At 37.2% G+C, this 18,376-nt stretch overlaps 1 protein-coding gene across 36 annotated transcripts in view; it reads right to left on the bottom strand.

Moving 5' to 3' along the window:
- CCDC91 (coiled-coil domain containing 91) overlaps nt 1-18,376 on the bottom strand; it is a 389,726-nt gene that overhangs the window by 30,760 nt on the left and 340,590 nt on the right. For 25 of the 36 annotated variants that reach the window (XM_045061603.1, XM_045061601.1, XM_045061604.1 and 22 more), the window contains one exon: nt 10,133-11,464. The exons of 10 other annotated variants lie outside the window; for them this stretch is intronic. In XM_045061603.1, coding sequence (XP_044917538.1) covers nt 11,354-11,464 — 111 coding nt within the window. In that variant the 3' untranslated portion in view covers nt 10,133-11,353. Of the gene's footprint in view, nt 1-10,132; nt 11,465-18,376 lie in introns of those variants that run through there. One more of the 36 variants, XM_045061594.1, reaches the window with a different exon arrangement.

The raw sequence follows: 18,376 nt of genomic DNA, 5'->3' as shown, positions 1-18,376 counted from the left end.
AGACAGAAGTTTCCACCCTTACCCTCTGCTTTAGGTTTGAGACAAGGCCAAGTCCTCCTTCTGACTTCATATGACTGTGGTCTAGTTCAGATTAGTGTTTGTCACCACTCTTCACAGCAGACAGGAATGCAGCAGACTGGGGGAAGAGGAGAAGGGTGGGGGAGGAGAAGGGGAGGAGGAGGGGAGGAAAATGAAGAGATTGAGGGACTAACTCTGTTCAAGGGAAACACCTGAGACAATCACAACAATGACATATGGAGGCTGCATGGCAGTCAGATGTTCACAGTTTAATTTTAGAGAACAGTTGAAGAGCACTTTTGAATTCTCAAAGTATTTGCTACCACCAGAAGAAAAAGTCATTCAGTAAAGTGTTATTATGCTCCCTCTCTGAAGATGTTTCTCAGAATTCTAAGCTTCTTAGAAGCTAAAGGGACATCTGGCTGAAAGATGACAGATCATAAATACCTTTCCAATAAATTAAGCTATGGTTTAACAGAAAAGAAAAACTATCAGTCAGAACAAATGAATCAACATAACACAAGTTTTCTAAAAGTTAAAAAATGACATTCCATCAATATGAAAAATATTAACAAAAAATAATGAGAAATTTTAAAGGTCATGTAAACAGCACTTTCTTTTTCTTTATGAATACAGAACAAACTCTTAATTACAAGTCAGACATTGGTTTAATGGCTTTACATGTATTAACCCTCTAACAACCTTAGGGAGTTCTATTGTCTTTCTAAAAGTGAGAAAGCTGAGGCATGGTAAGGTTATATATTAAGCAGATAGATGATGAATGTGAAACTTGAACCCAGACAGCCTGGCTCCATCCTGCATAAACTGTGATAAATTATAAAAGGGAAGAACACAAATCTTCTCTCCGTTAAGTTTTGCAATGGGGACAATATCGAATATTTCCAAATTCTTAATACGTGATGTAGTTTCTGATGTTAATATCACTGGTGGGTTGTATCAGTTTCAATTAATAGGTAAAATTCAAGGAAAGGAGCTAGTGGTTCTTGGCTCTGTGTTGTGCTCTACGACTAAGATTTAGAACAGAATTAGATTATGTTGATTCAGTCATTTCTATTTTCTATGCTGAAATGTAAGGTTATAATGCTCATCATGCTATTATGTTATTGATTTGGACGGAGATTTGAGAATTGATTAGAATTAGGGAGAAGATGAGTTTTTTGGAAAAACCTTTATTGTTACATTTATATTAGCTAAGCTTGTAGCTTGTTGATTTCCTTATATTCCAGCCAGGCTTTCTTGTCATTTAGCTAATATAACTATAGGCTAAATCCCAGTATTAAGTAGTATTGATTTACTTGAGTTGTGGAACATAAATCTTTTCCCACCAGGTAAACAATAGTAATCAAAGGGAATTTGGCTTAGAAGGGAAATGATTTTCCCACCACTTTGCCCCATCAGCATAAACCCTGACTCTCCAAGAAGCCACAGGCTTTGGTAGAGGCTTTGGTGATACACCACTCAGCATAATCAGGTTGCCAAGAGACTGTGCCTAAAGTTTGTACTGAGAAAGATCATCAGCATCCTTTAAAGGGAGATATATTACAAAAGTGAATCCAAAGAGATTTGAGTGGCTAGGTTAAATGAAATAGGCGAATGTAGCTGGCAAAAGAAAGTATCTTCCCTTCTGAAAAGCATGGCTTTGGCATCAGGCAGTCCTGGGTTGGAACCTAGCTTCACACTTGACAAGCTGTGATCACTGGTGAATTACTGAATGTCTCTCAGCCTTAGTTTCCTCCTCCTCTTTAAAAAGCATTAAGTAGTTGTAATATGTCTAGCACAATGCATGACACAAAATAGGAGCTCAATAAATTATTTTTAAGTGAAAAGCTACTTCTCAACAAATTCTATTAGAAAAAGAGTGTGAATAAAATATTTTTGAAGACTCATAACTAAGACATTATTTTTCATTAACCAAATATCCATTATGGAAGTCTGAATCCTTATTATTTAATTTCTGAATAATGAATACTTTGAGTTATTCTAAATTAATTGAATAATGAAGTTATTCAATCTGCTTAATTTTTAAAGTTAAAGCCATATGGATCTTCATTACTTGCAAAAGCAGGCCAAGACTGATTCTATAGTGGTTCCTCAAATTTACAAGATGAGTGTCTGATTTTTAGGATAATTTTGGCCAAAGATCAGAGAAATCCCTTCTACTTGTAGGCACTAAACTAGAAATGTTCCTAGCCCCAAGAGTGATACATTAGGAGGAGGATTATTCAATAAAGTCTCTTTTACCCTTTACTCATGATAAAATTAGATAACGTATCAATCACAGTCTTCCCAGCCTTCTGGTGACATACCTTTTCTTAGAGTGTTTCACATGCCTATGTACTGGTGACATGCCTACTCTCAATCTTAAAAAGGATATAAGAAAGCAAATTTGTTAAAGATCAGGGAAAAAATAACCTGGTCATTCCTTCTCCTCTGGCAAGGGAATTTCTAGATTTACTCTCTCCAATATGGTAGCTACTAGTTACAGCTGGCTATATAAATTTAAATTTAATTAAAACAAAATAAAATGAAATAATTTCGTTTTCTCCGTCACACTAGCCATATTTCAAGTGTTCAAGAGTCACATACAGCTAGTGGCTACTATCATTACATAAAGCATATATAATATACAGTTTCCATCATCTCCATAATTTCTATCAGGAAGTCTGGCTAAATGATTGACAGTCAAGGTATTCAATTATAATTTTTTTCTCACTGAGCATACTAACATATATTCCCCTTATTTTTCTTATTCCTTAAGAAGTTTGTAAAAATACTTCTGGCACAAAATGTAAGACTGAATACTGTCTTGTGCCTCTACTCTCACTCCTTGTTTTGACTTACTTCATGGGAATGGAATTGCTCCAATGTTGTGGTTCCATGTTCTCGATTTTATAAAGGAATGAAGCATGGCCACCTGACAGTGATCTCTGCTTGGTGAAGAAAAGTTGATTGCCCAAGGGTTACCTGACACATTGCACCTCTCAAGTATTTCTACTGGTCAACTGCATACTCATTAGAATAGCTCTTCAAGAAAGGACAGGCTGAAACTGTTACCTAAGGCAAGCAGTAGGCAGTGAAATGGTTCTTTTCTTTTCTACTGCTCCTATTTGGAATCTCTTGGATTTTGTCATGTCTTATCCCTCATGATACCTATCCCATCTTATTTATGCTTCCTTTCTCATTATTTGTCCATGTTCACCATAATGGTGAGATTGGTGGTGCCACATGGCAAGGAGAAAATAAGCTCTTCTCATGAGGGCTGAGAAGCCCGTCCCTCCTCCCCAGAAGGATAATTAAGGCTGAGAAAATGTTGGTCCTTTGTGCCCCAAGCCAGGGCTATTCTTTCATTATTCTGTACCTGGACCCTGTTTATTCTACACCTTAACTCAGTCAGAAAATGCACAGAATAGCTTGAAGCCACATATTCTTTTGCTGCATACACAATTCTATATGAAGATTTATCTTTACCTCAAGGGCTAGGGGTTAAAAAGGGTATCTTTTCTACTTCCACTTCTCCCACCATCACAAATAAAATTCCTAACCAATCTTGAAAGGATTACATAAGAGCTTGTGGATATTTGTACTATTGAATTCTGTTCCACAGTAAACCTTCGAGGAAAGACACTCTGCTTTGCAGAATAAGTCACAGTAAAGAGAGGCAGGCAGGTCAAACTTGAAGCCATATAGAAGAAAAGAGGGTGAAAAGGGAACCAGCTGGCTCCCAGGTACATACATACCCACTGGAGATTTGCAGGTGTCTTAGCCATTCATTTACCAACTTTCTCCTTGTCTTCAACCCAGTCGTGCTTTTACCATCTGTACTTCATCCTGTTAGTATCTCTGCCGCAATGACACAAACCACCACCGACGACTTCATTCTATCCCTACTACATTGTTTACATTCTTAGCATTCAAAGTGAACTTATGAATGAGTTTTCCCACAGAGACATTAGTTGTTTCAATAAATTTAGGTCTTAGGAGATCATTAGTTGTAATGTGGAGAACTGATTATTTGGGAGCAAGAACGGAAGCAAGGGATCACTTAGGAGACTATTTTAAAAGTCTAGGCAAGAGATAACGAAGGCTTTGGTCAGGGAGGTAGTAGTGAAATGAATGGGAAAAAGTAGATAGATTCAGGTGAAACCCTCGAGGAAAACTGACAGGACTGACTTTGTGGTAGGGAGCGAGCAGGGAGAAAAGAGAGAAAGGAGGAGATGATATTGACATTTGCTGAGATGGGAAATATTACAAAAGATAGAGAAAAGACCTCCGAGTAGCAGAGGAGGGGTGGTGGCGAAGAGCGAAGAGCATTGGGTTTAGTACGCGAAGTACCACATCAAGTGGAAATATTAAGTAGGAAGCTGAAGATAGGGCTCTGGACTTCAGAGAACTGGGCTGGAGACACAAATCTGGTGGTCTTCGGCATACGGGCAATATATAAAAAGCCAGGGAATCAGATGGGATCACATAGAAAGAGAGACTAAAACAAGTAGGGCACTGGCCCTGTTACATTTAAGGTGAAGGTGCATACAACACTGCATTATAGGTTATGCAGAATTTTTAGACTACTTAATATGTGTTAATAGAGAGTATGCATCTCAAATGATAAGGAATAGGGAGAAAACACTTCTGAACACAAAATTCCTTCAGGTGAGGAACTACCAGCATAACAAAGGGTTGTATTAGGTCGATTACCCTGACACTGACAAAATTTCGTTTATATAAAAGTGAACAAATCTCATTTTTCAACAACTTTAGCTAGCTGGTTATTTATCTGGATTGTCTTGAAAGAACAGACCAGAGTTTTCTAAAAAGTCTGATTTGATATTTCCACCTAGTTTACTTCATTTTATATAACGGCTACCAACATTTCAAAAACAGTTCTCATTTGATACAAAGTGCAAGAGTTCTTCCCCTGCTTTCTGAGACAAAAAGAAAAGTGCAAGAGAAATATGTGCTGCTTAAAAACATACTGGTTTGCCTATACAATTTATAACATAGGATGGATTTTAAAGAACAGCTCACTGAGACAAGAACTAAAATTTTACTACCTGAATCATTGTTTAAATTTTTTATAGCTTAAATTAAATATTTACATTTTGGGTTGTTATGGAAAACAGGCAAAAAGAAAGATAAAAATACTTTACAGGGTAGTGCTTTCCCTGGTGTCTAGCAGTTACCAGGGATTTTACAGAACAGCACCAACGCGAAAGAGCAAAAACTCAAAATTCATTACTTCTATATCTTGACCCAAGTTTTCTACAATCTGTTTCAGTATCTGAGCTCTGTTGAAATTAGTGATTTGTACATTCTGTGGCTTCAGATTTTTCTTTTTAAGTCAGCTCCCAGACTTCTGAGAACCGAATGTTTGCCAGGACTGAGTCAAGTTTTCCTACCTTTTGAATGAGTTTGTTTTTTGATTGCTGTGTATTTCTCAAAAATACAAGACCAGCTCATTTCACAAATGGGAGTTAGAGGTGGATTTTAAAAGCCTATCAGATATTCTTTGGATTCTGTGATCAGGACTCTCACACCACATTGCTCTGGACATTCCCTGACCTATTCCACTCTTAAACACCTTCCTTCTCCTCTCAACCACAACTCCAATGGGGCCCTCTGAATCTTTTACTCTTGATCACAGAACCCTGAGCAATCTCTTCTCCAGCCTTTCTTCCTCATTTCGTTTTGTAACCGAAACCTGATGGACCATGACCAGTGAGGCTAACACTTACCTTACCTCCCACTCAACAGACAGCTGTTTCTTACTCTTAGGGCCAGGCACTTCTTAGAACCGTAAGAAATTATTCCACACATCATTTTCCAGATGTTCTTCCCTCCGCCCACCCTTAGAAGAGCTTCTAAATTTGGGTAGCACATCTCTATTAATTGAGCTGCATTCTAGTAGCTATGATATAGTGATTTAGTCATTTCAGTAGCATTTGGAAGTACAGAATTCACCTTAGAGTGTTTAGAAGTTTTGTTGATTCATTGAAGGCTGGTTACTGTTTTATGAGAGGTAACTTTCCTACCAAACCTTCATTTAGAAATACAGTAGTTAGAGGTGGCTGGGTGGCTCAGTTGGTTAAGCGTCCAACTTCAGCTCAGGTCATGATCTCAAGGTTCACGGGTTTGAGCCCTGCATGGGGCTCTGTGCTGAAGGCTCAGAGCCTGGAGCCTGCTTTGCATTCTGTCTCTCTCTCTCTCTGCCTCTCCCCTACTCAAAAATGAATAAAAACATTTAAAAAATGGAAATACAGTAATCATAGCCAGTCCTTTAAATTAGTAGTCAGACTCCACTATCTCAGAATTAGTTGATTTATTATATTACAAGTGCAATGATCGATTGCTTGACTGATTCAATTATTTATGAACTCACAATTATATACGAAGTTCACACCACAGGCTAGGCACTATGGAATGCCTTCAAGACACAATAAATGAAACAGATATGTGTTCTCCCTTATGGAGGAGAGATTATACAACAAAAACTAAGAACACAGATTAATTAAAAATGACAATTAACACAAAATATTTGCTTCTATAAATACTCCATACGAAAGTCCAGTATGTAACATGCAGGGATGGGGGAGGTACAATTTAAAGGGAATCAACTTGGGGCGCTGGGGTCGTTCAGTTAGTTAAGCATCCGACTTTGACTCAGGTCATGATCTTGAGGTTCATGGGTTCGAGTCCTGTGTCGGGCTCTGTGCTGGAAGCTCAGAGCCTGGAGGCTGCTTTGGATTCTGTGTGTGTGTGTGTGTCTCTCTCTGCCTTTCCCTTGGTCATGCTCTCTCAAAATAAATAAACATTAAAAAAAAATAAAAAAAAAATAAAGGTCATCAACTTGAGAATGGATGCTTCTGAGAAAAGGAAAACAGAAAACTAGAGAAGAGCAAGGGAAATTTTACCAGCACTTTTCCTTCTATTTATGGAGCAATGACTGATGCCCAAGTAGCCCCTGCATTGTGGCAGATGAGGTGTATGAAAATGTGTTTAGTTTTCAATTAAATAGAAGGAACGGTTTTAGTTTTGCCGGGCTTAAACAAATTCTGGCTGTCCCAGCTGGCAGTGCTCATATAGTTTCTGCCCACTTAATGTGATGCTGGTGGTGATGCTACAAGTAAGTGGCCCATGGACTCAGAACACGTTGGCTTTCTGCTTCTTGTTAGCAGAGTCTTTGGAGACACAGTAGAGTTGTTTGCTGGTATGTAAACAGAAGACTAGGAGCTAAATGCTTTGATCCAACTTGCCTTTTTCTCTTGGGGCTTTTTAATGTTTTCCAGGTTTTTACATATGGCTTCCCCCCCACCCCCCTTGTTCAGGATTTAATATGCAAAGGCTATCTTTTAAATTAGGTGAACAGATAATTCTTTTGCTTTTATTGTTTTTTAAAGCATAGATAGCATTTCCTGATTCCATTCAGTTTAACTGCCGGATTAAAAAAAAAGTCATTATAGATGCTTGACTCAGTGCAGAATAACACCAATCATAGGGACATTGTTCTGGTTTTAATTTCAGAGCAATCACTGAGCAAGGCTCCTTTGAATTGGAACATGAATCAGCATTTAGCAAAGCTGAGTTTAAACCTCTACTCCAGATTCTGAGTGACAGAGAAGTTCTAAATAGGGCACTGTTTGTTCATAGTTTTAGGTATCTGTGATTTACTTGGCTTTGTTAGACAATAGGGGCTTTGGTTCAGTTATATTTTTAACATTCCTTAAAATAAATCAAAGAGTGTTCCCATTTTGGATGTGGATTACTATGGTGGAGGAAATGAAGAATTTACAAGTGCCGAGTATCCAGGGATTATGCGCTGGGCTCTGTGCTGGATTGCCTTGATTAATATTCTTTTGGTTACATGGAATAGAAACTGGCTCTGGCTAGCTTAGGGGAAAAAAGTAAGTGGTGTTGGCATACTGCAAGAATATTTGGGTATCTCATAGAATCCAGGACTCAGGCAAGGCAGGGATCAGGGGACTTTCAACCTCAGAAGTTCTCATTTCTGGTTCCGTAGGGTAAAGTAGTTAAGTGTCTCACCAGATGACTCTGCACAGGAGGCCCAGTTGAGGTCAGATCTTCACTTGTGGATCAGTCTAGGTCAGAGAGGCTGGACCATATTGTTTAACCAGTTGTGTGTGGGTAACCACACTTATATCTCATGGACAGTTCCCAGAGAAAGGGGAGTAATTGTGAACTGGTGGCCACACCAACATGGCCTGTATATGGAGCATTTTAAAAGCTTAATTTAATTTTCACAAAAAGCCTATAAAAATCGCTATTTCTACCTCACAAAGAGAAAACGGAGACTCAAATTGGTCAGGCAACTTGTTCAACATTCCACAATTAGAATGAGGCAGAGCCAGAACTCCAACTAGGTTTATTTACAAGGAGGGAGGGTAGTCTTCCTCTTAAAAGATTAAAATAGTGTGATGAGATTACATGGAAGAGAGAGTTTCAGATATCTTCTCATGGAGAGAATATTAAGCATCTCCAGTGTACTAGAATGAGTAAACTGCATGTTGAAAGCTTTGAGGTTGAATCCCAACTCCACTTGGTCATTCATCATGCATGAGCAAGTAAGTACCTCTCCACTAATAAATATGGATAGATCATCTCCTTCACAGGGCTGTTTAAACTATAGGGTATTGGTATAAGATGTGAAAATACTTGGCACAAAGAAGATACTCATTTGCAGGGGCAGAAAACTTTTCTACTAATGAACCCTCAAGCATGCTATTAAAAATGCAGTCACTGTTTTGATAAAGCTTTATCATTCAAAACATCTAACTGCTGTCTTTCTCTCAGCCTTTCAGAATGGTGCCTTAGTCACCTAAACATAAAGGTAGAAAATGCTACATAAAAATAATTAGCAGAATCATACAATGGGCAAAGAAAGTTTAAAAACAAAACATTTGGGTATTTTTCTTTGAGACTTTGGGCTCACATTTCAGGGAAAAACTCTTACCTTTAGTCATGGCACAGTCTTGAAGCATTTAATTCTCTTAGTGAGTACTACTGGAGATGGTCTATGTCCTTTTGATAACCAGAGCAAAAGGAGAATACAGTTCTTAAAGAGGAAATCAGTAACTTGAACATCACTGAAACAGATTATCGGCTAATTCGGTTTGGAAGGATCAATGTACTCAAATAATTGATTCTTTGCCCAGATGCTTATTCTTAGTTATCTTTAAGGGCAGCTCTGTGGGAAAAAAAAAGCACTGTAGCAATCCACTAGTTTCTTGTGCTTGGTGGGTATTCTGCAAATACCTGTAGACTGATCAGTACCAATTTGTTCCAAATTACTTCAGACAACAATTAGTCTAAGCCAATAGCAAAGCTGGAACCCCAAACAGAAGAGAAAAAAATCAATCTGTGGTACAGGCATGAAAGAGAGGTATAGACTAGATTTTCTTCACATTTCCACTGTCTCTGGATCTTAGTCTGAGTCTTAGTATCAGTGACCTATGCTTCATTTTCATCTAATTAACATTTAAGCGACTTGTAAAATACCTTATCATTTCAAATTTGATGACAGAGAGTCAAGTGATATTTTTAAACTTTATCTGGAGAGAGTGAGAGAGCGCACATGCATGCAAGAGAGGGGGAAGGGCAGAGAGACAGAGAGAGAGAGAGAGAGAGAGAGAGAGAGAGAGAGAGAGAGAAGAGAGAGAGAATCCCAAGCAGGCTCTACACTGTCAGCATAGATCCCAGTTGGGGCTGGGGTTGAAACTCACAAACTGTGACATGACCTAAGCCAAAATCAAGAGCTGGACGTTTAACCACTGAGCCATCAAGGTGCGCTAAGAGTCAACTGATTTTAAATATGACTATAACATTGTGTTATTGGCTTGTTCCTGAATTAAAAGCCCTCCTCCTTGATTTACTATGTTGCTGTTTACTTTAATTTCTCATTTAAATTTATAAGAGAAAACTAAGTAGTTATCAACACTTAAAAACGACTGTTGGCAAATTTTATTTCAAATGTTTAGGTGGAGGTATAAAAACATCATCATCCATAAATATAGAAGTTTAAGAAAATTTTTTTAAAAGAATCAATTTTTGAAAGATTAAAAAAGGAAAAATAATAACCAAGTAAGCTTTTGGAGTTCTTTTTATTAGATTGAGAAATCCCAGAAAAGTACAAAGCCCATGGAAATAGAAGCATTTCAGAAAACAAGACAAAATGTTTGCATACATTTTAATGACAGCATTTTAATTCTGATGTTAAAAAGACTCATGATTTTGCATTAAAGTACACTGCTCATAATTTAAATACATTCTGAAGTAATGGGAAAGGATTTCATATCTTTTATATTGAACCTGAATTCCTATAAATGGCTAAGTTATATTATCTTTCTAGAGATTAAGTTCATGATAGGATTAATAAGAAAAATGATTTTATTGAATTATAGTGACTCCGAAGAACAGAAACAGGAAGTAAGCATATATCACACACATACCCCTTTAAGTGGTACATCAGATCAAAGCTGAATTAATATAATAATGTTCAGTTTTTTTTTTTAATTTTTTTTCAACGTTTATTTATTTTTGGGACAGAGAGAGACAGAGCATGAGCAGGGGAGGGGCAGAGAGAGAGGGAGACACAGAATCGGAAACAGGCTCCAGGCTCTGAGCCATCAGCGCAGAGCCCGACGCGGGGCTCGAACTCACGGACCGCGAGATCGTGACCTGGCTGAAGTTGGACGCTTAACCGACTGCGCCACCCAGGCGCCCCAATAATGTTCAGTATTTTTAATCACTACCAATGAAAATACATAAATCCCTCTATAGAAAAGGGGTTTGGTAATATCAGAATGACTCTGTCACGTCAGTGTTTTATATCCCAGTTACACAGATAAATTAGTGATGTGGAAATCCATGCTGTTTATCCGCAAAATCAAATAAATGTATGGCTACATTCCAGAATCTTATCAGGAGCCACTGGGAAGCAATAAGTAAAGGTATTTACTACTTTTACCAAATACTATGTAATAGGCCACCAGAGAATATGAAGTTTAATTAACTTTTGGTAATGTGGCAATTTTCAATGGTTTTTGGGTCACATTTTATTTTCTGTTGCTGCTGCTGCTCCTACTACTATGAAAATAACAGTAAATGTAAAGGAGAAAACAAGAGAAAATAAATTAGATCTTGTGATAGTTCTTCTAAATATTGGTTTAGTTTACCCTTGAAGTGGAAATCAATTCTGCAAGGTTTGGAAAGAAAACAAAAGCATCTTTAGAATTCACAGCATGTATTTTAGAGGTCTAATGATTTATCCATTGTCAGTGTGGGTTTGCTTGTCATGTTCTCTTTATTCAATGTCAACTGGTTCTGTAGCTATTAAAGCACTTAACTGTTTCTGAGCACAAGAGAGGAACAGTTCCAAACTGGACAGGCTTCTTTGGCGGATGACTTGATCAAGCTGTTGATTTTTTTTAAAAGAGGGAGAGAAAAAGAGAAAAAAAAATACACTTAGTTGAGGGGTAAGGAATATTATGCCACTGAAGCCCACTAGATGAGGGCTTAAGATGATTTAGAAAACCAAATAGTGCTTTAAACTCAGAGACAATGTAGTCATTAATTCTGGCCTATATTATCTAAAGTGAGGTGATAATCATTATAATTTTAAAATTGGTATTAGTATTCGGTTACTAGAGAAATAGCATACATTTGATCAGCACACACACACACACACAAAGAGGAATATTATTCAGCCATGACCATCAAAAAGAATGAAATCTTGCCATTCTCAATCACATGGATGGAGTCAGGAAGTATAACATTAAGTGAAATAAGTCAGAGAAACACAAATACCATATGATTTCATGCATATGTGGAATTTAAGAAACAAAACAAATGAGTGAAGGGAAAAAGCGAGAGAAAGACAAACCAAGAAAGAGACTCTTAACAATAGAAAACAAACTGATGGCAACCAGAGAGGAGGCAGATTGGCGGATGGGTGAAATAGGTGATGGTGATTAAAGAGTATACTTATGATAAGCACTGAGTAATGTATAGCATTGGTGAATCACTATATTGTATACCTGAAACATAACACTGTATATTAACTATACTGGAATTGAAATTAAAAACTTAAATGAAAAATAAATTTGCCCCTGGTATAAAAATAACCAATGACAACACATTGCCTATAGGTTAGAAAACAATGAAGGAATTCACAAAGTTAAGTAAATTCCATTTCACAGAATATACCTTTCATACTTATGTGAAATTTGACATAATCTTCTGACAAGCTTTCCCCAACATAAAAGAAAAAAATCCAACCAAGAATTCTGTTAAATTCCACTTCTACAATCTGCTGACATTCAAAATGACTGAAAAACTGGATGATTAAAACTTTGAAATATCCTAAAAATTAGTTAATAAAAATGCATTGTATTTCGCAAAATGCTCATGTAAACAAATTGAACACTACTAAGAGTCCCTTCAATTCTAACAGTTTTACATTAATGTACATACAGAAATAGGATTTCTCCTCATCCTTTTTCCTGTTTTTATTTTCCCCTTCTCTCAGATGATATATCTTTAGGTGAATATATGCCTCTGCTTATACATGTCTATTCAACAAGACAGCTCATCATGACAATATAAACCCCCAGTGAGTAGAGACCTTGTGTGTCTTGCTGACTATTGTACCCCAGCAACTAGAAGAGGGTCTGGCACATGTTAGACCCTCAGTAAATATTTACTGAGATTGAATGAATCAGTAAATAGTTACTCAAACAGAGCAAAGCAGTCTACCAGGAAATGACAGATACACGTTTAATTCTAAAAGTGAAAACAAGTTCGACCTAATCTAAAAAATATGTAGGAGATCAAGGTGAATTTTTAAAAGTTTTATTTTAATATATATAAAACAAATTGAAATATAAATACTTGTAGTTTTAAAAAATTTGCACTTGGTCCAAATTCAAATAGTACAGCAGAGTGTACTAATAACTAACTCCAGTCCATTCCCAGTTTCTATCCATTTTGGGATGTTTTCAAGCATTTAAAGATAGGTTTTTAAAATATTTGATCCAGAGCTTAATAATTTTTAACTATGGGAGAGTACATACAATCACTTTATTTCAACTGCTTTAGTGGAAATTTTATTACTGAAATTTTCCCGATCTCATTTAAGACATTACTTGACTGTGTTCCATGATCTATGTAGCCACTCTCCTCACTGATAGACATGCCAATTTACTCCAGTTTTGTCTTGTTTTTGAAGCACCAAGGACATTAACAACCTGAGTGCACTCCTTTCAAAAGATCTTTGATGCTGTCTCTTGGTCAGACTCTAACAGGTGAAATTTCTACATCATAATATTTGCATATTTAAAAAAAATTTTTTTAACGTTTATTTTTATTTTTGAGACAGAGACAGAGCATGAACAGGGGAGGGGCAGAGAGAGAGGGAGACACAGAATTGAAAGCAGGCCCCAGGCTCTGAGCCATCAGCCCCCAGAGCCCGACGCAGGGCTCGAACTCACAGACGGCGAGATCGTGACCTGAGCTGAAGTTGGATGCTTAACCGACTGAGCCACCCAGGCGCCCCTATATTTGCATATTTTAAATTGTGATAGATAATACCAAATTGCTTTATAGAGTGAGGATACTAATATATTAGTCCAATCTGCAGTGTATGAGAGGATCACCCCTGTTTTCTCTTAAATCGTTGCATACTTTTCCATTGTGTATTTATAATTTTATATGTACTTATATAAAAATGGATATCTTATTATTTAAAATTTACTTAAAAATTATTTAAAAATTATGCATGAGCCAAAGCATATGTCATCTGCAGTGTTATTTCTACCTTGAATCAGGTTTCCATATATGCAAGAGTCTGTCTTTAGTCTCCTTATTCTGTTCCAATAGACAATTTACCTGTCCCTACACAAATATAATGCTATCTTAATTACAACTTTATAATAAACCTGAATATATTGCATGTTAAGAAACATATTACTAACTATACCATCAAATATTTCAGAAGAATATAAATTAGTGAATATTTGTAATAAAATTGAATTTAAAATGGAAGTGGTCAGACTAGAGATAGTCTGATGTCCTTTTTTTCATATAGCACAAAGCCAAGCAAAATTTTAAAGTGTATTATTTTGAGTTACATCAATAGGCAATAATATATTTCTTTTTAAGGCAAGGAAATTATGCAATCACAAATGAGGATGGTTGTATATGGAGTTGTATGTAGAGGATAGTGTCAGGCTGGGTGAGACACATGGGTTCATTTTGGAGGTGGCTTCATGGGTGTTTGCTTTACAATTAAGTTTCATAACTCATGTTCATGTATCATAAGTGTTAGCTTTAATAGTTCAGTCTTCTAGAAGCCCCTAGAATAATCAGGAGTTCCATTAAAATGAAATTTAACTGAATATATTAGAATTTCTGAATATGAGATGGAGGATAAACTTTTCTGCTTTAGAAGGCCTATCACACAAGCTCACATAACACACAACCTGTGACTGTTGCTAAGTAACAATAATCATCTCTACTTATCCATTCAGAATGAATACATATTCTGTAAAAATTTTAAAAGCATAATATATATATGAAGGTTTGATAAAATGTTTACTTAAACATATCAAGCACTTCTCTTCTTTTGCTTATGGAATTAGTGGATTATATGATGATGGCCATGCTGGTTTTGGGGTTAGACAGCTCCAAAGTTCATTTTGCATCTTTCACTAAGCCTCTCCAGGACTTTCTGAAGGCAGGGATCCATTAAATCAACAGGAACTCAACACTTCAAGGAGCAATAAGGTGACACTGATCCCCTAGATAAATTGGGCCATCACAGAGCTGAACTTCTAATTTGGTGGTGCTTCCTGGGCATGATACATAACATCATATCTGTGAGGAGGAACACTTAAGATCTTTCTCTTATGAAGACAGTGAATTCCTGTCTCTGAAACGAGTATATCAAGCTGATGTTCATGGCAAATTCCTGAATTTCAACAGCTTCTGTTTTATTAGGCATTACCTTATTATCCTTTATTGAGGCAAGAAGATTTCTGCAAAATATTCAACTCTTTTTGCCCCTTGAAGATTGGGAGTTAGTCCTGTATTTGTGACTTTCATTTCAAAGTGAATCAAAGATTTGTATTCTATGACTTTGTGCTGACAATATATTATGTCCAGAGTAGTGGTGGCAAACATTTCTGGATATGGGGTTTACAATCTCTTAATAACACTGTAGCTCTAACTGCTTTGTTTTCCCTTCATTTTCTGTTGCTTCAGCCTTTATTCAGCTCTTTCAGATACCTGGAAATAACCTGGAAATTCTGAGGTCTCAGAAATAGACACCTGTGCTTTATAAATATTTTTCCCCCTCTTTGCATCTCTTGAGTTTGCATACTGCTGAAAACCATTTCAAAGCATACTACTTGCCAGAAGTTAATATTAATAAGATTAGGAGGGGAAAAAAAGAACACATGAGTTCCTAGTAATTCCCTGCATTAGATTTACCTTTCCATTAGTATTTCATGCTATGGCAAAGAAAAAGAAAAACATGTCTAGACATAAGCTTTCATTCCAAAATACAATACAATGGATGGTGAACATAACTTGGTCTAAAAAGCACAATTGAAAGTCAATTACAAACAAGTAATTTTTTTTTTTCTGGAGCAAGGAGGGGTGGAGAGAGAGAGAGAAAGAGAAAGAATACCAAGCAGGCTCCACACTCAGCACAAAGCCTGATGCAGGGCTTGATCTCACAACCATGAGATCATGACCTGAGCCGAAATCAAGAGTCAGACGCTTAACCAACTGAGCCACTCAGGCACCCTTATGTAGGTTATTTTAATAGTACTGTTAAGAGCCCTGTTTACATCCCAGAAAATCTAATACATTGTTTTTGAATATATATATTATATGTCTTATATATATGATATATATAATACTTAGTACTAATTTCAATATCTTTTGGGCCTCTACCAGCAACATATACCAAGAGATGTGAAAATACTAGGTTTACCTTTATCAATGTTATTTTTTTAACCTGCCCTCCACCATATTTTAAACTATGCTTACAAAGTGATCTAATTTTTTAATAAAGCTAGAATGGATATCTGGCAAATTCACTGATGGAAGGTGATTCATAAACAAATGTTATCAGTTTAGTAATAGTACATGTTATGGATTCAGTTTTCACATTCACTAACAAACTCTTTCATGAGCACTGAAGAAAGGTCAAGTATGATGATCTGGAAATATGATTACTCAGGCAGATTTTCCAGTTAACATCATCATATTGGGTAAGAAAGACTGTTTACCTTCTAATAAGAAATGAAATAGTTCTTTAGTCACTTATTTGTTACGATGCCAACCCTTTAATGGTGTTATCTGGATATGAACATCCCTCTTTTTCTGACTTTATTATACACCTCCCCTCACAACAGGCCCTCAAGTTGTTTCATTTACATGTTTGAGATTGAGGTAATCAATTAATCAGCTAGTCAATCAGTTGATCAATAAAAAAGTCAGAATCGCCTACTCTTTGTACATGATTGCTCTGAGGTCTGGGCACTAAAAGTATAAAATAATGTCCTTGTCCTTAAGAAGTTTATAATCTTTCAGGAGACACACACACACAGTAATTTAAGAACAATTAGATGCTGATGTGTAAAGATGGAGTCTAATGGAAGATGACAGACAGGGAGGGATCATGGCAGGAGGGCTGCAGTGAAAACTTCACGGAGGTGGGACTTGAACAGGTGCTCAGAGTATCAAGAGCATTTCCTTAGATAAAGAGGAGAAGATGTGTTAGCAATTTGAGGAAAGCAGGTTAGGAGAACAAAGATAGACTATTGAGAGACACTGAAGAAGGAGGCTTGACTGTAGTGGAGAAAGTCTGCTTAGGACTATTCATACATTCTTTCATTTGCTCATTTATTTAATATTTCTCTGTCACCTACGATGTGCATTATAGGCACTGGAAATACAGTGATGAACCAGACAATACTCAGTTTTATCATAATTTATACTGTAGTTTGAGGAGACAAACTAATACTTTTCAGGTGGAGATCAGTAGTATAAAAAATAACAAAGTAGTACTTGACAAAGACCAAGGTGAGAGCTTTTGGTTAGAAAGAGAACTGAAAGAAGAAAGGGAAGAAAGGCACCATGCAAATGCATCTGGAAAGAAAATTTTACGGCAGATGTAACTTCAAGAGTGAGGTCCGAAATGTAGGTCCGGATTTGGTTTGACTAAGAATGGGCAACACATATAGTAAAACTGGAGCAAAATGAGCAATGGGGAGAAGGAGGGAGGATCAAAGAAACAAGACAGTGGCCAGAGCATGTAGGACACTCTAGGTGGTAGGAGGGCATTGGAGAGTGTTGAGCAGGAGTATGACCACATTCTAGGTTTGAAAAAGACCACATTTTGGGGCGCCTGGGTGGCTCAGTCAGTTGAGCGTCCGACTTCAGCTCAGTCACGATCTCGTGGTCCGAGGGTTCGAGCCCCGCGTCGGGCTCTGGGCTGATGGCTCGGAGCCTGGAGCCTGCTTCCAATTCTGTGTCTCCCTCTCTCTCTGCCCCTCCCCCGTTCATGCTCTGTCTCTCTCTGTCTCAAAAATAAATTAAAAACGTTAAAAAAAATAAAAAAAAATAAAAAGACCACATTTTGTTACTGGAGATGACAGACTGTAGTGGAGCAAGAGTGGAAGAGGAAGACCTAGTTCTGAGACTTTTGGTGTGGGCAAGATATAACGTTACTCAGACCACTTCCAGTGGAAGCTTAATGGTAGGTCAGTTTTGGAACATATCTGAGATAGAACCAACTTGAGTTGCTGATGGATTAGAAGTGTGGATGAATGGAGAAGAGAAATAAAAGGTTATTCTCAGAATGGTATTGCCATTTACTGATGATGGACTGCAGCTGGAGTGAGGAAATTTTGTTTTAGACGGGGTTGGTTTGTCTAATCCTATCAGATAAGTCAGATATTGGATAGAAGAGTGTAATTCAGGAGGGAGATCAGGGCAAGAGATACAAATTTGGAAATCATCTTTATATGAATGTCAACTCATTTGGAAAAAGGGTCTTTGCAGATATAATTAAGATGTAAGATGAAGTCATACCAGATTAGGATGGCCTCTAACCCAATCACTGCTGTCCTACTCAAGAGACAGGGAAACACAGAAACAGACACAGGGAAGAACACCATGTGCAAATGGAGGCAGAGACTGGGGTGATGTGGCTGTAGACCAAGGAATGCATCAGACTGCCAGCAACAGCAGGAGCTAGGATCTTGCCCTGGAGCCTTCGGAGATGGCATGGCCATGCCAACACCTTCATTTCAGACTT

The sequence above is a fragment of the Felis catus genome, chromosome B4 (assembly GCF_018350175.1).
Source record: "Felis catus isolate Fca126 chromosome B4, F.catus_Fca126_mat1.0, whole genome shotgun sequence".
NCBI classification, from domain to species: Eukaryota; Metazoa; Chordata; class Mammalia; order Carnivora; family Felidae; genus Felis; species Felis catus.
Note: the sequence above shows the minus strand (reverse complement) of the source record. Positions and strands in the feature narration are given on the sequence as shown.